The sequence below is a fragment of the Tyto alba genome, unplaced genomic scaffold, assembly GCF_018691265.1.
Source record: "Tyto alba isolate M040663 unplaced genomic scaffold, T.alba_DEE_v4.0 Super-Scaffold_18, whole genome shotgun sequence".
NCBI classification, from domain to species: Eukaryota; Metazoa; Chordata; class Aves; order Strigiformes; family Tytonidae; genus Tyto; species Tyto alba.
In genome coordinates, this window is record NW_024881280.1 from 14230816 (window position 1) to 14258135 (window position 27320).

Here is a 27320-nt window from a genome sequence, read left to right on the forward strand (position 1 = left end):
TGATCTAATGAAGTAAAAACATGCAACAAAAATAATTTTCTATTGGAAACTAGTGTCATCCACACAGTTGGTAAGAAAGGACCTAAGGAGAAATTTTAATTTCTCTCAATATTTGGAGAAATATTGTACATAATTAACTTGAAGCTTACTAAGTGTTATTTTTAAACATGCAATAAAAATGAGGTACTATGCAGCTAATTTCAGACTGAATGCTGAAAATGAAAACAGAATTTCATCCTTTGAATTCATGTAATCATTACTAAAAAGCATTTGTACTACTATAACACAATAAACATCAAAAGGAAAATAAAATGCTTACAAAGTAAATCAATTCCAAACTGGTGTTGTGAAATATGTTCAAAAATTGATGTCAATATTGGTAACAATGCTACTGTAGTATAATTGATATTCTGTGAAACACCCTTGATTTGTGTTCGTGAATGGGTAAATTTTCCAAGTTTAAGATTTTCTGAAGTTTTTTCCAGGTCTTCAGCTGCATTTTCAAAAAAGGCGCGCAAACCAGCTTTAACAAGCTCAGATCCTGATTTCATAACAGTTCTGAAAAATAATAAGGGAAAAATATTAACTTTGCACTGATCTTTAGTAGTTGTATATATATATATATATATGTACATGTTAGTTACATTCTATCAGTCTTTGAAGATACACACATGTATCAATGAACTTTAGGAACTCAAAAGGACAGTTACATCTACATAGCAGGATAATCAACAATTAGCTTGGAGTATTTCATACAAAATAATAAAAACAAAGAACTTGCTTCCTTACTCTTGTCTTTTTGGTTCCTGTGATTTGCTTTGAAGTAAGATCATGCCTCCTCAGCAAACATCACAGGTGGTGAGAAAGCTCCTCTGTACAATATACTCAAGAAAAGTAACTTTTAGTCCCTAATTTTCTAGGAGAGCCACAGTAACTAGGTATGTAAGTCAGGATCCATGCCTACCTATCTTCAAAGCACCCTAAATCTGGAAAATGCAACTGCAATACCAGCATCACAGTCCCCTTCCTTAACTTTTTTGCACTGTTCTCCAAACCCTTAATGAAGCTTTCCAGCGTTATTCATGAGCTCATTGTCAGGCTGCCATATAACATATCCAGGCCAGAAAACAGCTCAAATTAGAAAACTGTTCTGGCCTGTGTTTTAATCTACGTAAGCATTTCAATGGTAAAAGTTAGCAAATGTAATTATGCCCATATATTAACACATTCTGCATACATCTAATGTCACATTTTCCAATATGCACTAAATTGTCTCAATAGCTGCAGGCTCCAAAATACTTGCAGTTCCAAAGTTTGTGTCAATTATACCTCCGAATAAAGTCTTCAAATGACCTTGAAATGGGTGACAAATGGTTTCAATGTTTTAATGACAGGCATTGAACAGAAAAATGTAGATGAAACACTTCAGATGAAATCTTTTTTTATGGAGGTCAATATCTGAACTATTGATACTGCTACTATCATTAATTACAAATAAGGAATAAAAAAAATACAGAAACAATCCAACTACTCCTGAAAATCTCTGCAATACCTATGTAGTTTATAGCTGGTACAAATGTTGCAAACTTACCGTGTATCAAGAGACTGAGCCAAGATGTGCAGGCAGTTCACCATTGTAGCAGAATCACTACCTGGTTAGAAAGAGATACTATGAGAGCACAACAGTATAGAAAATGCAGGATAATCTAATGATCCTAAATGTCACTACTGAAGATGCACTGGTTAAAGAAGACATGACATAAGTCTTCCACCTTAGGTCACTGGAAGGAGAGTTAGGTCTGGTTCTAGAATTAACTTTCCATTTCTTAAGTCCATTTCCATACAAGAACTAAAAAGAATAACTAGTGTCTACTTATGGTTTAGTTTCATCATTTGATCCTGCAACATTTGGAACTTTATATCCTGTAGTACATTTCTTTTATAATTTACTTACCAATGCCTTTGAAAAAGGTATGCTATTTTTGCCTACATCCCCCTAGCCTACTGAGAAATTATTGGATTCATCAGTTGGATGACAGAAATCAAAACAATTAGTGTTTTTTGAAAAGCCGAAAGTAACTGCAAAAACATGAAATTTTTTTTTAAAGGAGTCTGAAAATCCTAGAAGCTGATATTTTGTCCTGCTCCAACACTTTACATATTCTATTAACTGTTAGCTTCAGAGCCATGTTCAATACACTTACTAATTGTGCTACAAGTTTATGCATCACTTTATAGAATTTTTCCTATAGCTTGTGAAAAGCTTCAGGTAAGATAGAAGCAATGATTATACATTCTTTATATTTTAAACTTTATCAAGATCTTTCTTAACAACTTACCAAAAAGTGAAATCCTATGTCTAACAAGAGCAGCAAGTTTGCAGAACAGGCTAAAGTAGAAAAGAACAGAAAGAGCAAGACAGGACAAAGATTAAGGATTTATTTAGAATAGGAGGTGAAGAGTAGGAGGAATATGAAAGAGAAAACGCAACATAGCTCCTGGAAAGTGTATTTTGAATCGTGTATCATAGCATTCAGTCAAATACTGCGTTAAGCAGAATAACTTTTTCAAGCTTCTGAATTCACTTATTTTCTAAGCATCACTACTTCAGAGATGACTTGAAACGTGAAACTTTGAGTACAACGGTTTCCAACAATTGCATATTATATGGTTGAATCATTCTTCATGGCTATTATTTCTGAATAAGGAATTTTTTTGTAAGAACAAGAAAAACTGAGTAACATCTTGGTGTTTTATTTGGCATTCTGCAGGAAACAAATGTTACAAATCTTCAAACTATTTAAAAAATATGCAAAGATATCCTCTATAATAAATAAATCTGCGTTTAGCCACTGCTGATGATGAGATGAATCTTGAAATATATACAGACTAGAAGAGCTTCTTGCAAGTAGGTCAGAAACTTCCGTATCTAACATATCTTTCAAAATAATAGGATAATTAAGAGAAAGGAAAAATAACTAACTTTATAAAGATTAAAGGGGCTGGTTCTAAAAACAAAGACAGCTAAACAGACTTGTTTTGCATCTATGCTATACTTCACAAATGGAATTAGGACGTAATGAAGCAAATATACCTTAGGAATTGGTATGGTCTCTTAGTAACAACAGATTGTCATCGTTATCTTAACAATAGTAAGGAAATACTATGCTTCCTATAAGATGAATATAACTGATAGTCACTATTCCAATGAAGAATGGATTAAAAATCATAAGATATTTCTGAATTTATAATAGCCAATATGCAGGCTAGACATCTAGCTTCCTTCACGTGCCTTTGTAAAGGCATTTTGTACAACTCTAGTAAGCATCTTTCTAGATTTATTAAGCTGACCTGATAGATGTTAGGGAAGTAACAGGAGTATCTATATAGGAGTATCTATAGGAGTATCTAAATAGGAGTATCTAATAGGAGAGAGGAAGCATAAAATTGAAATGAAATGAAACTTCCATCCTCCTGAACCTGATCTGACTTCCCCAGATACTGGAGGACTATCTTGCACAATTGTATATAATATATCTGAAAGCTCAGTAAAGCAGAATCTTAGGGATTTAGCGTTCATTCTTATAGGCAACTGCTACATAAGGACTAACTACCCACCTAGAAGATGGAAACGAAAAGGTAGTAATAATGATTTAGAGAAATGCAAAAATACTTTGGAAGATAAACTTAAGAATGGAATCTAGAAAGTTCAGTGGTGGGCCTGATCTTCTATAACAACAAGTAAGTAACTGTTACTTTCAAATTTTATATCTACTCTTTTGTTGGAAACTCTGGTCAACATAGTGAAGTAAAGCAAAAGAAATTTGCGAAACTGACAGTTAAAGTCGGAAAACATGAGAGTGAATTACTGTTTGAAAGATTATGATACAAAATTTCCCAAAGAAAATAACTAGCAGCACACTTTTAAGGGGGAGAAAAAAATTGGCAACAAAAATATTAGATGACAGTCATAGTTAAAAACAAATTAAATATTAATTTTTCAATGTTAATTGCAGAAAAAGGAAATTAGTATTTTTGTAAAGGCAACACATTATAAATTAAAAGGCAACTGTCTCATTTTAGTTGAGTTTTCTAGAATAACTTTGAGTCAAATGCTGATTCCAACCAAATCTGAAACAGTACAGATGTCTAAAAATTAAGTTCCAGCAATTTTTGTGCAGGGGGCAGAAGTAATTTTGTAGAGAAACGAGAATCCATAATTCCCACCAAAAATGTCACATCATGGTATTTTCACATTTTTTTGATATCTGAAAATTTAAATGTGAGACCATTTAAATGACCCATCAGTGAGATAAGCTTCAACCAGAAATTGCCATCAACAATGAAACACAAGCCGATTAAGTTTTATTAGCTTTACTGCTTGCAGAATCAATTATTAATGTTTTTGATGTTTTCATTCACAATTATATATTGTAATGCATATAATTAGTATATATATGTAATTCTTTAAGTATATATTAAAGAATACTAAAACTAGGAATTCTGTTAACTCACTGCCTTTCTGATACAGAATAAACTATTCACTTTCTATTTGAGGAAAGTGAGCTTTTAAACTATCTTTCTCTTTAATCTAAGAAGAGACCTTTAATTATCTACATAGAACCCTCCTGTGTATACCTTAATTTTCTACTTACCTTGCTACCATTTCCTTTTCCTTATTTGATGCATATCCACTGCTACTGAGTGTTTTTGTTGGAGAAGACAGGAAGTAGAGGCAGTGATTTGTAAAGTACTGATCAACTAATGGTAAAAGAACCTAAGAAATACAGATACAAAATGTATTTTTCACAGAGCACAATGGTAAATGTAGCAACAATGCTCTGATTGGTCAAAGCTCATTCAAAGAATTTCAGAAGTTCTGTAACAGTTGTATTTTCTCATTTTGGACACAAAGTCATATAATTCAAAATCTTAAGTCTTAACAATTTTACTTAAAAGTTATGTAAATAATAAACAGAGTTACACAGTTCTATTTTGGATCTAATATTGCAGGCTTACTCTTCTCACATTCAACAGTGCTAAATATCACTGAACTAAGAGGACTCTTCCTCTCCACTATTCACATAACTGTCCAGAATGGATATAAAGGGAGAGGGCTTTTTTTTTTTTTTTTTTAAGATCCTAAATTAAATCCTAAATGTTCCTTACTTCAAATCTGATTATTGACATTTCTCTTATTAGGTACACAAATGTGCATGACATTACTATGTACAGGAATACTTCTTCCTGTTAATTAAAAGATACTATGCACATCAGTGATATACTGAGGCAAAAATTTTCAGAAACAATTTATATGTTCAGCAAGAGGATTTAATTTCATGTAATAAATAAGCTGCCTTTTAATTTCTATGTTCCTTCTCATGTAGAAGCAGATATATCAAAATATTTTAAAATATCTGAATCCAGGAAATATATTGAAATATTTTTGAAGATATATTGAAATATTTGATAACAATATTTAATTGATTACTTACCATGAAAAAAATAGGAATGATATATTTCTATTACCTGAAAAGCAGTCTAACATTACAAATTTCCATGTTCTGTGTCATGGAATGTATACATACATTACTTGAAATACTAAATCACTCACTTTGGCAAAGAATTTTATTTCTTGGTCATGTGGAGATTTTTCAGTTTTTCCACTGGTTACAATGGCTTCTGCAAGGATACAATTGAGACAGACACAAATAAGAAGTTGTCTAATAATAAATAACACAATAGCTCTTTGATATATCCTTGCAAATTTAGTTTTGCTGAAATACAGATAAAACAGCAGAAACAGTTTAGCTAGTTTCAGGTGTCCATGAATTCAATCTGGAAATTAAAGGATAGAACTTAAGTTTCCTTAAATGTGATAAAATAGTGGTCACTACAAATTTAAACATTTCAATCCAATTATTTAAATATCAACAGTTTCAATTATTTTCAAAATAAAATCTGCAGCTTACCTAAGTGCGCAATAAACTCTTGAGCAGAATCAACATATTTTAAAATTTTCTTCAGAAACTTAAAGGCAAACCTCTTTTCCATGGATGAAGCATCCAATTCCATGTCATTCAGACCCCTGTTTTAGAAAGAATTAAGATAAATAGCACCGATGATGACAGTAGTACAAATGATGACAGCACTATGAATTATTCCATTCATTATTATCGTTTAATTATGGTATATTTTCATAAGATGGAGAAAATTACCTTCCATAGCAACTCTTAGTTATCATCGACACAGCAAGAAATCTTAAATTCAGTTCATGTTTCTCTATGAGGTATCACAGCTTTGGATTAAAGTATTCAAAATATACGTATTTTAGGATAAGATCTTCAAAGAGCTATCTTATGGCACAAATGAAGTCGTGGTACATTTGAGTCTAACAAAACAAGGCATTCCCACTCAATTTCTACTACTGGCAGCTTAAAGTGCCAAATGTTTAAGAAGTCAGCAATTACAGCTTTAGAAAAATCAGTCTAAGTACTACACTTCATTATCTGCTAATAAACTTCATTTTTGTCCTTGAATTTTATGAAAGACAAAAGACAAAATGGCTTAAGCTACTAAGTGAAAACGTAAATGCAAGTAACAAACTACTATAGTATTCAAAGTATTTGAAAAATTTCAACAGTATGCAATACTTTCTAAAGAGACATGTATTATTTATTCTTTGAGATAAATTCATGACTTAAATAATGACCAGTGCATGCAAGATATTAAAGAGGAATAAAAACGTGTGTGGTTGGCTGTACCTAGATTTAAAATATTAGATTTTATTTTAGTTACAAATGAAACCTACCTCACTGAAATTCTAAAATTCTTTAGGATCACAAAAAAATTTAGGTTGTAAGGAACCTCTGAAAGTCATCTGATCCAAGTCCCATCTCAAAGCAAAGCCAAATCCAAAGTTAGATCAGGTTGCTGAGAACCTTGTCCAGTAACTTACTGAATATCTTCAAGGATCAAAATCTCATGACTCTGGAGAGCTACTAAAATGTTTGACCACCCTCACCATGGAAAAATAAGGGTGAAACACTTTCATGTGTCTAACTGTAATTTCCCTTGCAAACACTTGTTAATTTTCAGGAGATTATGTTTGACCTCATTGCCTCTATAACCTTGCATTAGGTAGTTGAAGACAGTGATAAAATTCCATTGTAGCCTTCCATTTTAATACTGAAAAAATGTAGCCTCTCCTTGTATGACATGCATGCCAATCCCTGAAGTATCTTGGTGGCCCTCCACTTTGCAAAACGCCTTAGTGAAGCAAAACTGGACAACATACTCCAGATACAGTCTCATGATCACAAAATGGAAGGGGAAGAAAATCAACCTGCACAGCACAATTAATAAAGTAGCCTAGTATGCAGTTGGCCTCCATCATCACAAAGACAGACTCCTGATTCATGTTCAACTTGCACAATTCAAAGTGCTTTTCTGCATAGATGCTGTCAGGCTCAGTTTCTCTATTCCTGGGGTTATTCCATCCCAGGTATAGGACTCTGCATTTACCTTTGCTCAAACTCACGAGAGTTCTATCAGCCCATTTCTCCAGCCCATCAAAGTTCTTCTGAAAGGCAGACAAACTCTCCAATTTATTGCTAAGGGTTCATTCTACAAAACTGCTAAGGATACACTCCCTCTCATCATCCAGGATGTGAACAGGGATTTTCTTATTTTTCTGTTTGAAGTCACAGAACTCTACAGATTTTTAATTTATTCTGTTTTCAGACATACTTTTTACAACTCACTAATGTTTTCATCTTCATTTCCTTGAGGTTTTCTTGTACATTTGCTTAGTTTGCAACTTCTTCACAGTCTGTTTATTCTAACATTAAGAGAACTGAACTACACTTGAGATTTTCAGTTGATAGATGGTGGCCTACACCCAGGACATCTAACTGTCTTGCCAAGTGAGAAAGTAACTGAGTAACATTAAGGGAAAGCTCTGGTTACTCATAATGGCTACTTGATTTGCTTCTGTACAGACTCTTTGAATAGTAGTAGATAAGAAGACTCTCCCTTTATCAATTAGAGAAAACGACCTGGCTAAAGAAAATACAGAGACTATAGATGGGTTGAACAGTGTGTCAGAAGTAGGGAAGAAGTGAGGGAATGGTAGTTTGTGGCACTGAGACAAAAAAAGCAAGAAAGGAACAAGAAAGCAGGCAAGTTGCTGGACTCACTGTTGCTGTATGGAGGAAATGCTCATTCGTCCTGACATTCCTTAACACTGGTGTAGGAGTAAATTAGGGAGAATAAATGGAAGATTAGACTAACAGTTGAAAAACAGCTACGAGGTGAATCCAAGGAAAAAAGTAATTCTGTGGGTGAAGGCTGATGCAGCAGAAATTTTAACAACAAAACCATCTTATTACTAAAATGTATGTTCTTGACCATGTTAGTAAGAAGAGAGGAATGGTTATGGTCTGGGGGAATAGACTATAACTAGGGAACCAAGGAATATGTTCCAATCCCATTTTACACATAAACATAAAAGGACTAACCTCTAATCTTACCATTTCATTTGAAGAAAAAAAAATAAATTCTATTTGAAGAGTCTTATCATATATGCTTTTATGATCTAGTAATTGATATATCACATGTGTAGTCAAATGATTTTGTATATATTAACAGCTATGTATGGTTGACAGGCACCTCCTGCAGCCTCACTCTCACAGAGGACAACTAAATATCTGTATTTCCAGTGGGATCACTGTAAATATTCTCTTTTTCTGTTTATAGTAATAGTTACTAAGAGATTACATGTACTTTCCTAAATAATTTTGAAAGACATTGGTAGTTCTGTTAAATAACAAAGGTGACATCAAAAGAACTTGTAGAGGTTGAAAGATACTTAACAAAATACCATGTTGTTTCTAACATATACTTGAGTAAGGCCTGAGATATTTATCTGTATGTCATAAACACCCAGAAGTGCTTCAAAAACATTCTCAAGAAAGAAAGAGGAGCAAAAATCAAAACAGAGGCAGATGGTATATATAAAGTAAACACATTGTGCCGCCTATACATTTCCAATTATAAAGAATTTCCATGTTTTAATGATTAGTCCAAAGTTTTTAAGAATGACATTCTGGAAATGTGATCATTGCAACCAGTACTTCAAAAGATTTTATATATACTTAATATATGCATATATTCATCTGAAGAAAACTGAGAAGAGGACAATCTTGATTCATTCTGATATAGACAATTACTGCAAACTCTTTTCCCATACCCCATAAAGAGTTTGAACAGGCTTATTCAAGTTGACTTGTCCCATTAGTTAATACTGAAAATACTGTATTCCTAATCCAAACAAATGCAGCTGCAACGAGATATTAAAACTACTATGGCCAGCTGACTTTCAGACATTGCAATTTGAGTACAAGTAATGAAATCTATGCTTCTGCCTGAGCACAAGGATAAAATCTCCATAAAATAGCCACTTCATCTTACTGCTTCACAGAATTCAAACCTGTATTTTTCTTAAAAACTGGATTAAAAAGCACTTTTACGTAGATGTGTTTCAGTATTAGACCTCAGATTTATTTTCCCATGATCCTTACTAACACTGCTGGCTGCTGATTTAAAAGTTTTGAAGCATCTGCTTGTTTAATTATACTACTGTTGCATTTTGTATTTACTGTGATCACATACTTAACTTATTAAAAATGTTACCTGCCTACACTATTTATGGAGGGTCTTTCTGAACATAAAAATAACAAGGACTCTGACTTACAGAAGATATGCCAAATGGTAATTATGTTAATAACCAACAGACTGTAGTGCAATAAGGACAATCATCATGGTTTGTGCACTGAATGGAAGCAAGCATCTCAAAAAAATGTGCAACTTACCGAGATATGATTATACCATTGACTTGAAGGAATTTAAACAGCTCTTGTGCCTTTTCACGGTCCCGTGATTTCTCCTTGGCTGTCAATGTGTCGTAAGGTACCAATAAGGGATGACTACCTCCACCTTTAGCAAGTTGAAAGAACTGTAAGTTTTTCTACTGTAAGATTTATTGTGCTTCAAGTACAAAAAAGAACTATTCAATTTTGATTGTCTTACACTGTCTTCTTTCAGACTGTTTCTTCTCCCTCATTTTCCTTGTCTTTTTTGTGTGGTTCACAGGATTCTGGCTTACCTTTGCTTTCCAACTCCATTTTCTTCTTTTTGGCCCATATATTATGGTAGTTTTCTGCCATTACCTCAACCATTCCCTACATTACCATCAGAAAAAAACAAGATGCAAAATTAAAAGGTGACAGTTAGAAATTCTGCAATTCTACACAATTTTACTTTCTTGAGTAAAGTCTACACTCTTGTGGTAAAGGAACATCACAGTCAAATGTCATTTTTACATTCATCTGTTCTTTGAAGTCAGCACAGGTACAGGACACACATCTGTCACATGCTGTTTACAGCCCCTTCCCTAGATTCATGATAACTTTTTCCAGGAACTCATGAAGCATCAATGGGATAAACACTAGAAATCTCTTCTTTAAATATGTAAATAGTATGGCATGCACCATACAACAGTATAACATGACCAGAGTCACAAATACACCCATAAAACCTGACAAAATTCAACTCATTAATAATAAAAAAACAAATCTATTAATTCTTTTCATCACAACATATGCAAAACATAAATACAAACCTGAAGCTCCCTAGAAAGCACCACATTAGAGAGATCAAGTGGTGCTGGGATATATCCATTTCCCTGCCAGGAAAAAAAAAAGTTAATTATTTTCAGATAAAAGAATCAAGTATTCAACTACAGCTTCTCTGTTGTTGATTGGATTAGAGTAAGACCATTCACATTTTTAAACTTTCTTGTAGAAACTGTGTTCACCTTTTGTTTTGCAATGTGCTGAAGACACACTGGATGATTAACAGAATACATCTGCTGATGTAGAAATAGGAAGGTTGCTGCAGATACTTAGATCCCTCTATTCCCAACAGATGGCAAGCTGCTAAGAACTATGCTTTTCAGCCTCAGAGAGGAGACCAGTCATGAGGCATACAAGATGTGCCTTCAAAACATAACAGAACAGTGTGGCAACAGCCTGAATGAACCATATACTAAAAGACAAGACATCACAACAAAAAGTTAAAATAGGTTATTGTCTTGTGGAATTTACAGACTGAGAAAAAAGGAGGAGTGTGATATATTTATGCAGTCTTTAAATGTTTCAAGTGTGAACAGTCACATATCAATCAGTGATTTCAATCATGTACTGAAGTTAAACGTGTGCTGAAATCTTCTACTCAATCATGTCTTTATCAAGCATCGTGGGCGAGAAGGCCCAACTGCAGAACAGGTTCAACTGGCTGGAAGCAGCGATGGTAGAGACAGAAGGACTCCCTGTAAGGGAGTGGTTTGCTGAAAAGATAAGAAATGTTGAAGTATTGTGTTGTAACAGAGTGCTCTGGAGCCACTTTCGGTAAGCAAAACTGGTGCTGGGGAATACACCCAACGCCGGCTTAAGGTGCCTGATGCTGATGCTCACAGGACCAGTGCTGGTGCAAGTATGTATAAGGAATTAGCTCATGACACATCTTTGCACATTCCTTGCAGAACTGCTTACAGCAGTAGGACTATGCCCAATGCACTGCTCATTAAATCTCTATATTTAAGCATAAATGTGTGTTTAACTCATCTCAAGGGGTACAATAAAAATTCCCCAACACATGTCATAGTTTTAAACAGCTTTCCCCCTCCAAGACCCAGACACATTGAGCATAAGTCTCAATATGCTATTACAAAAAGCTACAAATGAAAAAAAATAGTCTATATCACATTAGAACGCTAGGTAATATATAATTACCTGCAGATTTTGCCTTTAGGTTTAACAAAAAATATTAAACACGCAATCTTCTTTGTCAGTCATAATCTTGACAAAAGCCCATTTCAGGCTCTTCTGTCTGACCAAAAAAGAACATTACTAGATTTATTTATTATAAAATAAAAGGCTTTAAATACTCAGCCATGTATTCTTTGAATGACTAAATGAAAACTCTCTTTGTGTCTTCTGAGAAAATTAATAGGTATGGTCTCTGACAAACTTATTGTCTTAAAAGTTGCTGCCTTCTTGTGATCCCCTTTTTAGTGCTACTGCACAAATTTTATTATAGTGACTTGACTTCCAATCTCAGAACTCTTCACATTAAAAGCTTATTTTCATTAAAAAGAATATAAAATTAATGTAATTCTGTATAATTTCTTAGTAAATTAATAAACAAGCCTTTTGTTTTATAAATTTAAGCAATTCTATACCTGGCTAGACTGAGATATGCTGCGGAGCTTTTCATTTTCACGCTGATGTATAATTGCTTCTCCTCCTTCCTTGGTCCTTTCTAGGCTCCATCCCATGGCCAACATGGTTTTCAGTGATTCTCTGGCAGGCCAACGATAAATTTCCTTTTCCTTTAAAGAAAATAATGTAAAATTTTCTGTATTTAGCAAGTAGCAAAAACTCAGTACAAATATTCTGTCCTTCTTTATCAATTGTCACATGCCACAAAAATAAATAAAATTTGTATATTATATCTGAGGATACGATACAGTTCTTTTTGCATGAAAAAGCAGCTTCGGTTTTATTCTTAGTGGCATTTATTGTTGGGATATGTGTTACAAACTAACAGCACTCAAGTGAGCTCTGGAGCAACAATGTAGTTTGTATCTGGAAACTTACTCAGTGATTCCATCAATTTTTTATTATTTTGGGCTAGTGGCACTACAAGTGCTATGAAATAGGTCAGGCAACTATGTACATTTGAATTCATGAGTATATGAGGCCTTTTTCTTTTTTCCAGTCTTCCTATATTTATTCACAGAAACAGAACATTACTGATCTATACACCTCTTCATATAAATACAGCCATCGATAAAAAGTTAGGGAACAGCCTGTATTCTAATACTCCTTTGAAAAGTAAAGGTGTTATAGAAAATCTGAAAAGTTGTGGCAAAGAAAATTGAGTATGTCATATTAAGACTTCTCAACTCAACCTAATGAAAGTATTCCAGTTCTTACCATAAATAAGAATTTTTATGACAGTTACTTAACATAACAATTTTTATGGAAAGACCTGATTTTTGTTTCAAAAGTTCTAATCTGAGACAATTCAGAAAATTCTCTTTGAACTGCTTTAATAACAACTCAACCAATAATTCATCAGCTCCTCTCCAAAGATTTCAAAGCAATTTACAAACCTTTAGAAATTAAACCTTTTAAATCCCTCTTGATTTTTGTTATCTCCATTTTCTGAACAGGAAAATAGTGGTAAAGAGAGACAAATGTAATTGACTTGAGTCACCTAATGAATCATTGCAAATATATGTAACAGAATTCAAATTCAGTTCACAGTTCTGACAACTAGAAGATATTCATGCCTAGTCAAGAAATTAAAATAAAAAATGCATTCAAAAGAGTTTAAATGTTTTTCCTCATTTTCAACTGAAGCATCTCCTACTCTTTCTTTAAATTTTTCCACCACCTTTCTTGAAGACAAAATTGCCTTCAGATATGTTAAATTAAACTTTAATCTAAAACCCAGGAGTGGCTGTCAGTCCTTCCTTATCCTTGAAGGCCTGAAAACCCTCTGCTATTGATACTTTTAATAGAAATTGGCCCAGGCTTATGGCAACTGCCTAACAGAAGCAAATTACCTAAGATTCTGTGTAAGATTAACTAAACAACCACTTTAGCATACAGATGTTGATATTCTTAACTGTAAGAATTCTAGTTTGTCTCTCTTCCTTTTATGGCATATATTTGAAATGGATTTTTAAAAGCACACAAACCAATCTACTTTGTATTAATGCAACTGAAATCTCTATTACCTTTTCAGTTAAAGTTTTGAAAGGTCTTATTAATGGGTGAGTCTTCATATTTTCATCCAGTGAAACACCGTATTTCCATCCACTATTAGTCTGAAAAAAATAAATATACTGAAATAAGATGAGAACAACATAGATGAATAACAGCAGATTGGTCAGTTTAGTTTGTCATATTCAACTGCTAATCTACTCCAATAGCTATTCAGCGGTACAGAAATTTCTAATAAAAGAGCATGCATCTGTCTGTGGATACACCAGAAGAAAACATGGCCCAGACAGATTAGATGCCATCCATGAGTAGTAGGTCTCACGTGAGTCTAATGTACATTGGCCCCTTTCAAACAGACTCATGCATTGAGATGGTACTGGCTAAGGTAAAAGAAGTGTCTATTCTCTGGGAGGCTCAAATCAGCAAGACAAAGAAGAAAATGTAATTTAACAGATCAATCGCTAAAGAACATAACCTTAATTAATCCCATACTTTAAACAACATTATTAACTGAAATTTATGGTTTAAGAATAATGTGTGTATATTTACCTATCCATATATATGTATACCTTTCTCTACAGATTTGTACAGATAGCCACACACAACAGAACTGTTATTTCTATGTGTTTTACAAAATTGCTATTAATTTGTTATGAATTGGTATAACAAATTACTTAACCCCGCCTTTATTTTTTTCCTTGAATGAAAGGGGTTTAAAATTCATACTTGGATTGAATGAGTTATTCATATGCAAACACTTCCAACATAGTTATTAAAAACTGCAACAGTTCCTTTTTGCTCAAATTTAACTCTAAAAGTTATATTTATTAACAGTAAAATCTATTTGTAAAGTGTAACAATAAAAAGGACTTTATTAAATATTTCACTGTAACATTAAAAAGATATAAAAAAAAATCACTTAGTGTATATAATCTTGTTTTATGGCTATTTTGAAGTAGTGAAACAGAAACACGACACAGTGACAGAGTACTTGGAAAAGGATAGAGAGAATCAATACATAACAGCCTTCTTAAAGCTAAAAAGAAAGAAAAGCTGTAACTACCTTTTTTGAAATAAAAGAAAAAGGACTTTAGGCTTCCCAGGTACTCTTAGATCACAGAGCTGCTGCAGTAAAGTTCAATCTCTGACACCCAGTCAAAAAACATCATTACCAGGCAAAATATAAGCTAAGATCTATATATTCTTACTACAAAAGAAAAAACAAACAAACAAACAAACCCCCCCCCAAAAAACCTAACCCAAACCAAGTACCCCTTCTTCATTTCCCTCAACTCTTTGTCCTAATAAATTCTGGCCACTTTGAAAAACTAACAAATTTCAATGCATTTTCTTAAGCAAAAGGTTTCTTCCACATATCCCTAAAGATATATGCAGATATTCATGTACTTCAAGCAAGGGCCTAACAGTTAAACAGTCCAGTTTCTCTTTCAATGTTCACCCCAGGTATTATTTACTAGTCCTTTTCTGATAGTTGTCAGCCTTAAAATAATTCCTACCTTATCAAAGGCCCATTTATCATGGGAATGTTCAGCATACTTGCTGACAATATACTCCAACTTTTCAGGAAGTACAAGGCTGTAAACAAAGGGCAGTATGGTCATTCAATCATAAGTTACTGCAGTCTGATTTATTAAAAAAATGTCAGTATAATATAGCACTGATCAAAATGCTTCACCTTCAGATGAAGGCAAGACATTTGGCTTTACAGTTCCATTTTCTTTAGAAGAAATGCCACAAAACGAAGCACAGCTATAATGGCATTTACAGGAAATCTTCAAATATGTAACAGTTGCACTCATTAGCAACCGAAATGACAAGAAAAATAAGACCTGCTTCATGATAGCCTACAAGTATTTTTCTTGGTGATTCTTACTACAGGATAATATTAGTATGGATGTTTCACAATACATAATGATGGAGGGGTAGGATTTTAATATCAAGATTCAACTAGTGATCCTCAGTTCTAGAATAGAAAACTATTCAAAATCTGTATTTTAATAGCACATGATTACTAGGAAGCCAAAATCCCTATTAAATCATCACACATGATCTGCTTATTTTGCCATACCAGGTTGCTACAGATCAATTTTCAAAACTAAGTCAAGATTTTATGAAAATTGGGCAATAGGGCAACTGAATCACCAGATTTTGTTGATCTTGCACCATTTGTCATAAGCACACTCTAAATAATGACAGCATCAAATGTATCGCAGGTGTATATATCCCAAACTTTTGAACTATTAGGTAACAGGTTACATAGTAAGTATAGAATTCACTATGTACTCTGCAGATATAATATGGAAATATCTAACATCTGTAGAGTGCTGAGAAGAATATGTTTTATAATTGGTAAACAGGATATGTTGCAGTGAAGTATTTGGCAGGAGGAAGCAAAAATCCCTATGCTATTTCTGAAAGGTACCAATGTCATTAAAAAGTCAGTCACCAGCCAATTCTCCATACAGAGGAGAAAAAGATGCTAATAAGGAATAATATAAAAACATTTAAGGAAAGGAAATCACTGTGATTTATAAGACTCACTTTGCTGTGCTGACAGGTTTGGGATCAAAATTTCCTTCTGGATCAACTGAAGTCTGCTTTTCCAAAGTTGACCTAATTCGTGTATCTAAATAATCAGGGGGCAAGGCACCAGCTATAGCACTTAGACAAGGCAAAGCCATTCGAAAGAGCTCTGGATCATACTTCTGCAGGAGAGATAGGAACTGGTTGGAAAATCCAATAGAAAAACATGCAAAATGTTAGTGAAAACCAAGCAGCCATATGTACAAATATTAAAAGATGCAAACAAACAATAAAGCACATTTAAAAATAAAGCATTGAGCAAAATTATTGCTGCATGATATCTATTTTTTTTTTTATATCAACTTGATGCCTTTTTAAGACTACCCGAATTAACATAAGAATATGCTGACACTTGTATAAGTATATACAATACAAGTATGACTCTTAAGCTTTCTTTAAACCATTAAGGCCTACATAGGAAGAGTCAAGGGTTGTTTGTCTAGTTATAGAAGTACGATCATCTATACAATACTGTCCTAGTTCTAAAATGGCTAATTCTTATCTTAACTGCAAAGCCATTGTTGTTTCTCCCTCTTTTCCCCTAATCTACTTCAGTTTAAATCATGCTGGTTAAAGGAAATTGTGTTTTGCTGTAGCAAAGTTAGTTCATTATTTTTCAAAATTGTCTTGCTAAGAGGTGAACTAGCACATTTGCTCTTCTAAAGAGTCATTTTATCTCTGGGGAGAACATAGAAATACCTGATATATAAAAAAATACATTGGAATTATATTTGAAGAACTTATCCTTAGTAACTTGCCATGAAACATATTCAAGGTCAACTTTTATGCACTAGATCATAAGAAACATGTGCTACAGGAAGTAGCAGTAGATCACTGTAGGCCAAGGTTCTCCTTCCAGCTCTCAAACAATATCCTTAGGAAAAAAAATAAATATATTCACTTCTCTATCTTTCAGAGTCGTCATCTGTAAAATGGGCATAATGATATAGCTTTAAGAGGCTTTAAGATCTACCGATGAACACTACAGCGAAAGAGTTTGATGCTACTATAATTATTTAATAAAGTTTTACTCAGGTAGCACAGGCATCTTTTTGGTGTTACGACAGGCACCAATCAAGTATTTACAGGACAAAATTTTACATTGCAAGAATATTTCTCTTGCCTCATTATTAGAAATAGAAAGACTTTATGCTTCTATAAATCTGAATGACCACTTCATCTCAAGACAATGATGAACAGTTTTAAGATTCATTGAAAATACTTGATGATAAAAATATATATTTATATCACAGCAAGCAGAATGCCTAAAATCTTGAGGCTGTAACTTCCTCTAGTTTTGTTTCAGCATTCTTTAGTGTGTATGGCACAAACAAGAAAAGTGAGATCACAGGGTAAATTGCTTCCACTAAACAGCTGGAAGCCATGAAAATACCAGATCTGTAAATATCTCCGTACAAAACAGAACAATGGAGAATACTGTAGCTCAGCAGATTTACACAACTCTCCTTTCATTGGACTAACAACCATTTACAGAATAATGAAAGTGCTATTACAGAGGGCCACCAATACTGGCAGAAACATCATTTTCATTTATCTGTAAAAAGCTAAGGTGCACTAATTGGAAACATTTCATTGTGTCAGGCCCTCCTGACACTCAGCACTGGTGACAGCTGTAAGAGAGGTAAATGTTGCTAAAATCAAATACAAATAAGGCTTTAAAAGCCATTTTAGAATAATGCAGATACCATGTTCATTTCCATACTATAAATCAGAATGCCTAGAGAAGCAACCATCTAAATCTGTTGATTAGAACTGGAAAATAAATTCAGTGAGATGCAATAAAAAAATGTATTATAGTCCCATAGTGACAACCTGATTTTTGAACCAATCAAATAAAAAAGGATTTATCCAGTAAGGCATTTCTTCTATCAGAAATGTAACTTTTTCTTAGTCTGAGGAAAAATGAGTTAGTGAAAAAATCCCAAGATCACATTTTGGAACAGGAAAATGGAAAAATTTCTAAGAATGTTATATTTCTTAAGCTGGGCAATAACCAGAAAACTAACAAAATACAATTTTATGTTTGAAAACAGACAATGTAAATTTAATGTACATATACCAACAATTTGACAAGCATATACATACATTTATTAAAATTAATTTTATGTCAGTAAAAAGTATTTTAAAAAGTTTAGTATAGCTAAGATAGAAGAGAAGACAACACTGACTTGTTAGTGCAGCAAGCAATCTGCCTCATTACTAGTGTAAGGCTGTATGAATATATCAAGACAAAGATTTAACATTTCATTAGTTTGGAGAGAATCATTTAAGATTCAGCATTCAATTTTTCATTAGAAAGTTACTTCATTATAAGCAATCATTGCCATATCTCCCATATTAGGTGAAAGAATTGTTAAAATAGGGATTTTCTGCACTTGGTGCAGCAAATTATCATTGTAATGCTTTTATAGTCAGCCCATACTGTAACATGAATTTCATTCATTACCTTATGAGACAAGGAATCAAATATTCCCCAGAACAGTTTTTCAGTTAAATGTAATTCTTCTTCTGCTGCAATTCCATAGCTTCCCATTCCTGAAGGCAGACAATAATATTTCCAGCACTGCTCATAGTGATTTGTCAGAAGCTAGATTTTAGAGAAAATAAAAATGCATGTAAAACATTGGTATTTAATGAAATAACATACTGGTTAGTGAAGTCTGAGTTGCCAGTATCTGTTTAAACAGTTACATGAGTATTATAATTTATTTCTGTCTCTTAATTTCTAGTGGCTTATAAAAAAGGTCTTTTTCTTCTTCTTCTTCTTTTTGGGAGAGCAGTAGAGCCCATGCTGTGAACATATAAAGCCTGTATTATCCCCAATTGCTGCTGTGGGATTCTCAGTGATGACAGTGAGTAGCAAATTTACAAAATTTCAGGATTGTCATAATCTGAGTACAGATTAGCTCACAAATAGCGAAAATGAAATGGGTATAAAACAGGACATGATAGATTCCGGTAAAGATTTTTTACAAATTAAACCTTATTTTACTTCTGTCATTTGTAGTTGATGGCCTCAGTATTACGCAAAACGTTGCAAAAGACACCTGCAGTACACCCTTTTAGCTGTACCTGTTTATCTCTGGAAAAACCTATGGAAAAAACTGTTTTACAGACAATCTGTAACATACCAGTTAAAGAGCAAGTGTATATGATTATTGGTGGCTTTTCACATAATTTCAATTTTCTACTGATTTCTTCTTTAGAACTAAAAATTCCGATCCCATGGGAAATTCTAAAATTTCTTTTAGCATCAGACTAGAATCTTGATATTTTAATTTTTTCTGCATTTTTTTTTTTTTAGGAAGGGAAAATAATAATTAAAAAAACAAATCAAACACTCCCTCTTTGCCACACTTTTGCTCCAAAATTACTGATGCTCCAGAATACATCTGTGAATCTGGTGGTTCTGCTTTAAAGTCTGACAGAATTTCAATTCTGCCATAAAAAGACCTGTAGACCTAAGATCAGGCCCTTTTATCCCAAGAGGAACAGGAAGCAAACCTAACAGAAAAATTTTAAGTAAAAGTTAGTTATCATCTCGCAAGTGTAATTCTCTATTTACAGAACAAGGAGATGGGTAAGACTTCATTTAACAACTGGTCAGAAATAAAAGGTGAATTCTGTTCCCTGTATCCTATTCCTCTGCAGAGTTCACTCAATATTTATTCCTGACTATCCATCCTACCGAGAGTTATTGTATTTCATATAGCAGAGGAAGAAATATCAAAACACAAACATTTAATTTGGTACTTTCAAATAATCTTTTGCTGAAGCAGTGAAAAAGTCAGCAGCTCACTGAACAAAATCACATTATCAACTTACTATATACTGCTTGCATTAGGCAACATTTCATGTTTTAATTTCCTTTAATTATCACATTAAACTCAAGAGACTTTATAAAACAGTAACATTATTCTCAATTCAGAAGTCATTTCATATTGCTTCACCCGGCACCATTCTGTTTTTAAAAACATAACAATGACAGATTATTGTGAAGTATGTTTTACATGGAATGGATGTACAGAAAGTAAAGCATTTACCTTGAGCGGCATTTTACAGTATTCGTTGAGTAGGGGCACATCGAAAACTAGCCTTCTCAACAGCTGTTGTAGCATAGAGGGACGCAAGTGGCTGTAATTTGAAAAAATAGACATTCTCAGTAAAATTCATACAGTCCAGTGAAAATCAATTAAAAATTGAAATGAATTTTCATATTGGAATTCAAATCACTCATTAAAAGTATTTTGAAAAACCAATGGCAGGTGATTAAGGAATCTCACTATGTCTCATCTGCATATAGAAGGATATAGCATAGAAAGAGGTGTTCTGGACTCTCTTAAGTGTATGATGTGCCATATGACAACAGAGGGGAGGGTGCTGGATTTTTTTCAAAGGGTACAATCTAAGCAAAAGAAATAGAATATTATCCTAATTGAATGGTTCCTGATATGACACTAAAAAGCAACAAAACTCTCCTAACTGAATCTGATCTGGGAAAATACATTATTATTATTCTTATAAGAAATAGATCTCAACTGCAAAACTGAATAAATTACCCAGTATTTCTTTTCTAGCAATTTAATTTCAGTGATCTACAAACTCAAAATCAATGTTAAAATGCTCCTTTGGTATCTTCCCCTCAATCATCACTTTTTTCAGGCTAGAAGATTCCTGGTCTACTAAGCTGTTCCAAAAGAGTCAAATTATTTCTTCTGCTGATCCTGCTTGTTAGGCTTTTCTGAATCTTTTTCATTTCTACTATATTCTCTTTTTGGCATGGGTCCAGAGCTATACAGAAATTGAAAATTCACACTGCATCACTAATTTCACAGTTCACTGTGCAAACAGCACTATAGTTCATAACAAAGATCAAGAATTATGATTCAGTTGGCAATCGACAGTTCAATTCCTGATATAACTTCAGTGGTCAGTTTAGTTTTCAGATTTGGAGAGTGGGAGGAGGTTTTTTTGAACTGTGGCCAAGATTCTTCAAACCACAATCAGAAATACTAACACATCTATCCCTTAAATCCCCAAAAGACACTCACTGCTAGACTTGCCAGAACATTTTTGGTAATTACTGGGGTTTTGTTTTTGCAAATAATCAGAATTTATTCTGTATCACCATAAAGCTCATATCAACATGACAGCCTGTATAATGCAGTACCCATAACAGAAAAATCAAATCTAGTTTTTCTTAGGAAAAAAAAAAAAAAAAAATCTTATCATACGCTCTGGTCATTTATTTCATGTAAGAATAAAATAATCTTAGTTCTATATTATACACAAAGAAATAAATTATTAAAATAAATATACTGCACAAAAGAAATCAACTTGTACACAGGTATCATACATACTGACAAATGGCAAGCAGGCATTCTTCAATAGTGTCTCTTTGTGCTTTTGTAAGGGAACGTCCCTTGGATAACCTATATATTGTGTGAAGCATGGAGTCAACCAGAGAGGCATGATGCTCTGTTCCAGAAAAGAGGGGAGCACATCTTTTGAGTAATGGAAACACAGCTGAGCAAATATATCTATTTAGTGCGAGAGCTGCTTCTGTGGTACTTAGAGAAACCTGTATGAAGTAGTAAATGATTGTTAGTATCGTATAGAATAAAGGTTACCAAATATGAAGTCTATAAAACACAATAATGAAATACTCCTTTAAGTCCCATTAGTGGCTGGGTGCTAACGTGATATCCCTAGAATACACATGAGGACAAAAGCTATTTTTTTTTTTAACTTGAGAAAATCCAAGTCATCCACTTCTCTCCTATCTCTTGTCCCACTGCACTCTGAACCAATAACAGCAAAGAAGAATATGCAGCTTCTTTCCTTAAACAGATTAGCAAAACCCATGAAGCATTAAGGACCACTTTTCATCTCACTTAATTTGTTGATACCTACACATACAAGAATCTTCAGCGTAGTTCTTGGAATCACACATGAAATAAAAGTAACAATTAATCTATTACAGCATATCCAATGCACATACTGTATAATTAATGTAAGCGTGTTTTGAAGGTTTTTAAACTATGTTACACTATTGCTTCATAAGGTCGTATTGAATGCTTACAATCAGACTTAAGCACTATAAATTAATAGTAACTGAATTATTACTGTTTGTGCTTATAGCAAGCCTATACTACCATTTTTATTTTTTTATATTTTTAAAAAGTTGCTTTGACTTGAAATTATGTTTCTTACACTGAGAGAGCCACTATATCCAGCCACTGCAGCTAAACTCCAAAGCAAAATACTTACTGTATCCAAAGAGGCAGAGGCTCTTAAATCTGGTAAAAATCCAACTTCCAGTAGGTGAAGGAGGAAGCTTTGGTCCTTAATACCATAGACACGGTCCAAGAAGAGTACCATGGGTGCTTTATGATCAGGGCAGAAATTTGCAGACATGTCTGGCTCGTTTACTGTGCCATCTACACAAATATATAAGGCAATTTTTAATAGTAGATAACTGAAAAAACAAGAAACACCAAGGCAATGAAAGACACTATAATTACATTTAATGTGTAAAATCACATGTTCAGTGAAAATTATATTATTGTTCAGTTTTCTTGTATGTGGAAAAAGAATACCAAGGGTTTTTTTTATTATAAAAACCCTACTATTTTGCAGTTTATTAACCCTTCACTTGTTAATGAAAGCTTAAGAATGAATGGTAAATTATTCTACTTGTTTCATTACTATTACAGATAATGTTTCTATAGTAAAATTAAAGATCAATATTACTGTAAATATTAAAAATATATAGTAACTGTGAAGTTGAAGGTTAAAAATTTTAATATTTGTCTCATGTAAACTAGAGTAAAAAGAACATGGAATCCAAGGGGAAGACAACAATAACACAGAAGTCAACTGTGCATCAGTTAAACCATCTCTGACTGTAAAGGGGAATAGACGATTCTTGTGAAACAAAAAGGAGAGAAGAAAGAGGATAAAGTTGCCCTAGAAGAAAATGACAGACTAGTAATTTATAGCTCATGGAACACGGAGAAATTAATAGTAAACATGGAGATCATATGGCATGAAATCCTCATCCTCTGCTGAGTTTATGCTTTATAGAAAATTTCAGTTTGTATGGTTATCTTGGAAGTTATTTTATGGAAATAAATCCACCCTGGATAACCACATTGACTGCTTCTAGGAAAGAATCAACAGTCTCATAACAAAAAAGAACACCATCATGAGTATACTTCTGCACTCTGAACTCTGATTTTGAAATATTTTTGAGTTCCAGAGTGAAGAGGGTGAAAACTCAAGAGTTTTCACTGATTTCCCTTTAACAGGAGGTGTTAAGAAGGCTGTTTGTTCCACTGACAAAAATTCAATTTCAATCTCAAAGACAGATAGGGCTCCAGGTACAGATAGGGAGCTACACAGTTTGATGCAGAGGGAGCAGAAGGTCCTTGCCGTGCCCTGGGTTCAGGTTTTCTATGTGCACCCACAGTACACAGTGTTTGGGTTTTCACAGAGTAGTCTCATTCCCCAGAGGTAAGAATGGGTGAATCAGAGTAGTAAGAGAAACAGATCGGTCCTACAGCAACACAGCAGCATAGCCTCAACTCCACAGTGGCAACCCTTGAGGTACTGAGGGGGTACATAAGTCTAGGGGAAGGAGTGTATCTACCTGGGAAGGAAGGATCTAATCTCCTAAGAGAAGAGCCACTCCTCCACCCTATGTTCATATGTCCCACTGCACACAGAATTCTGCTGTGATAGATGGGGCCTCCAAGGATATGGAGAAGCAGGCAGTGGGAGACTGTTGTATTAGGCACTAAACTGGGTGGCTTCGTGATGTGTAAGAGGATTCCATGATAGCTTGTCTATACCTTATGGGAAGACCTTCTGGAAGGCAGGCAGAGATCTTGAGTCTCAAAGGATGGGTGAGATAGTGGTGTAGAGGAGAGGGATTTAGTTAGATTTACTATAAAAGGAAGAATTTTTTTTGGAACAAGACAAACAAGTACAGAAATAGCCTGCACCTTAATAAAAATAAATCAGGCTTCTAGGATTAAATGTTAGAGGTCAGAGTGGACCTAGAAATTGGGGAAAAGCTGTGGAGGAGCAGCTTCTTCAGACCAGGACAATCCCAAAGCAAATATGTCTGACTTTCACTTCCTCTGAAAAGGCCAGGGAAGAAAGAAACAGTAGAGTTCCAAGAAACAGGAAGGGCAATTAAAATGCAATGTACATGTGCAACATTTTAATACAGCAAGGACAAAGAGGACTCTATACCAAGTCATCAGTGACCTGGAGAAGGAAGCAAACAAAGCAGCCTGAAAGTCTGCATACAACACTAAATTATTCTGTAGGGTTAAATCATTACCAAAACTGAGTAGAGAACTGCACTTCAATGCAGATAACTCTAAGCTAATGCATCTGCATAAAAATAAGACATGCCTACATGATGCTGAGCTTGGAACTGACATTACAATGAGATCCCAAGGTCATCACTGAAATTCTGTGAAACCATCAGCAAAAGTGTAGCAGCAGACCAATTAAGTCAACAAGATATTGGGCAAAATCAGAAAGGGGTATTCAGAATATGAGAGGGAGCATCATTCTGCTGCTATGTAAAATAGAAAATTAATACACAAACCAAACTATTGTGTGTCCATGTTATCAGCATAACCTACTCCCATCTTGTGTACATCCCACAGCGGTTTTCCATATCTCAGGACTGCAGAATAGAGATAGTTAAGGTACACAGAAAGGCAACAAAAATAATTCAGGCGATGGAGCAGTTAAAATGAGAGACTAAAAATCTGAGATTCTTCAATTTGGCAAAATGATGACTGAGGAAGCATATAAATGAGATTTAGAAAATGATTAATGTAGCTGACAAGGTGAATGAAGAACTGCTATACACCAAATCCCCAAATACTACAATTCAAAGGTGTTAATTAAAATTAGTAAAGTATAAGGTTTCTTTTTTTTTTTTTAAGGGAGAAGTTTAAGATGCTTTTTTATGTAGCAAATAGTGAAGTTCTGGAACTTAATGCCACATGAGTTTGTGGGTACAGACATTGTTCCAAAGGAATTAGATACACATTCTTGGACACCAGGTCCAGAAACAGATATTAATGGGCAGGGAGGTACACTCTAATCTTTCTGAACAAATGATGGGATGATGTGGAAGTACAAAGGGATTTAGTCCAATCTTACACATTCTACCTAAAGAAATAGCATCTCTACAGTCACTGCTGGAGACAACGAACTGGGATGGACAGCCTATTAGTGTGATCCTGCAAAGTATTTCTTATGTTCTTACATTCTCTGCTCCGCAGGAGTAAGTATCTGTTCAACTGGAGCACTCTAATTGATACATACTTAACTAAAATCTGAAGAACAATTCTCTGCTTGTGCTCAACTCTAACAGAACTCCTCTATTTTACATGTGAAGGCTTAAGTGACAGAAGGATTTTACAAAAAAAAGAACCAATTGAATAAAAGTATTGAAGTTACCTTTGTTAACTGTTGACAGCTTTAGGGGTATACTTATAATCCCAACCAAATCTTCAGTTGGCACTAGAGATCGAAGGATTGACCTGATTCGAATAGCTTCCCCTTTTCCACTTTGAATAAGCTGTTAGAAAAAGTTTATCAATTAAGAAATTTAGTACTGAGGGTCATGAGAAAAATTTCCTCAAAATACTTATATTAATATGTTTTTTTTCAAACACTGGAAAAATATGCACAGACATTCAATTTATCCCAGCACTCAAATGGAGTTGCTGTTTTTCAGCTGATCTTACTTTTGAATAATAGTTTTGATATAATCAGTAAAGTAAGGAGACTACAAACCAAATTTCTTGCTTAAACTAAGTATTGCACGTGGCTGTTACAGGAATGACAGTCAAAACAGTTATTTTACAAATTTTTCCATGTCTTCATGTGGTATAAATACCATATTTCATCAGTATATGAAAAAGTAGCTCTGTATCACATTCTTATGAAAGTGATTTTTATGACTTTCTAGAGACCTGTAAAGGGCCAGTTTCAGAAATGTAATTGGTAGTATAAATGTGCAACACTAGTAGTTCACCTTTGCTTTTATTCCATAGTCATATAAAAATTCTCAAAATTTTAGGTAAATAAAAAACCATAAAGAATCTCAAGACCATGATGCCTCTTTATAAACAGCTTTCAGGGAACACATCTGTCTAGATACAGTGATAAATGCAATAAAGTTCACCTTCTGAAGGAAAGCCTTTGAATAGAGAACAGTTTAGTTAGACATGTACAGTTTTGTTACCAATCTCCTACATTTTCTGGGCAAGTGACAAAATGAACTTACATGCATTTCAGGTGCACAGCGTCCAAGTAAATCTATGAGAGCTGAGTAAAATGACATGATTGCATTGCCCATGTGCACAATCTCCTCCTCTTCTTCCTCCTCCTCATCGTCACTAAAAGGTAAACAATACCAGTTAGCATTTTTGCTAATGTAAGTTTATACCTCCCTCTCTGGAGCTAGATCCCTGATCCAGAGACTACTAATCAGATATAGTAATTTCCTCTGACCCTAGATCACACTGTTTTCATCCCTAAAGTAAGCATGCAATTGTACAGTAATAACTGACTTCACATGAGCCTTTTATCTTTCTCTTTCACTTTACCTTACCTTCATTCCACAACAGCCTTCTCCTTCAGGCTTCTCTTCTATAACTTTTACTCCACTTCTACCTAGTTCAGGCTTTATCAATTCCTTATGACAACTGCTTGTGGGTGCAAATCTCTAATGCTCAATGGATGTATAATGCCTTACTCAGCAAGGCCTATTACCCACATACTGCAAGCATGGTTACACCAGCTATT

At 34.0% G+C, this 27320-nt stretch overlaps 1 protein-coding gene across 1 annotated transcript in view; it reads right to left on the reverse strand.

Moving 5' to 3' along the window:
- RYR3 (ryanodine receptor 3) overlaps positions 1 to 27320 on the reverse strand; it is a 241921-nt gene that overhangs the window by 63522 nt on the left and 151079 nt on the right. The window contains exons 46-64 of the mRNA XM_032984720.2: positions 26800 to 26911; positions 25968 to 26088; positions 22749 to 22918; positions 21839 to 22059; positions 20522 to 20612; positions 18925 to 19065; positions 16416 to 16579; positions 15371 to 15449; positions 13868 to 13957; positions 12302 to 12451; positions 10682 to 10744; positions 10166 to 10241; positions 9873 to 9996; positions 5973 to 6088; positions 5615 to 5682; positions 4656 to 4777; positions 2340 to 2389; positions 1592 to 1652; positions 320 to 558 (exon numbers count right to left, since the gene is read on the reverse strand). Coding sequence (XP_032840611.1) covers positions 320 to 558; positions 1592 to 1652; positions 2340 to 2389; positions 4656 to 4777; positions 5615 to 5682; positions 5973 to 6088; positions 9873 to 9996; positions 10166 to 10241; positions 10682 to 10744; positions 12302 to 12451; positions 13868 to 13957; positions 15371 to 15449; positions 16416 to 16579; positions 18925 to 19065; positions 20522 to 20612; positions 21839 to 22059; positions 22749 to 22918; positions 25968 to 26088; positions 26800 to 26911 — 2258 coding nt within the window. The remainder of the gene's footprint in view (positions 1 to 319; positions 559 to 1591; positions 1653 to 2339; positions 2390 to 4655; positions 4778 to 5614; positions 5683 to 5972; positions 6089 to 9872; positions 9997 to 10165; positions 10242 to 10681; positions 10745 to 12301; positions 12452 to 13867; positions 13958 to 15370; positions 15450 to 16415; positions 16580 to 18924; positions 19066 to 20521; positions 20613 to 21838; positions 22060 to 22748; positions 22919 to 25967; positions 26089 to 26799; positions 26912 to 27320) is intronic.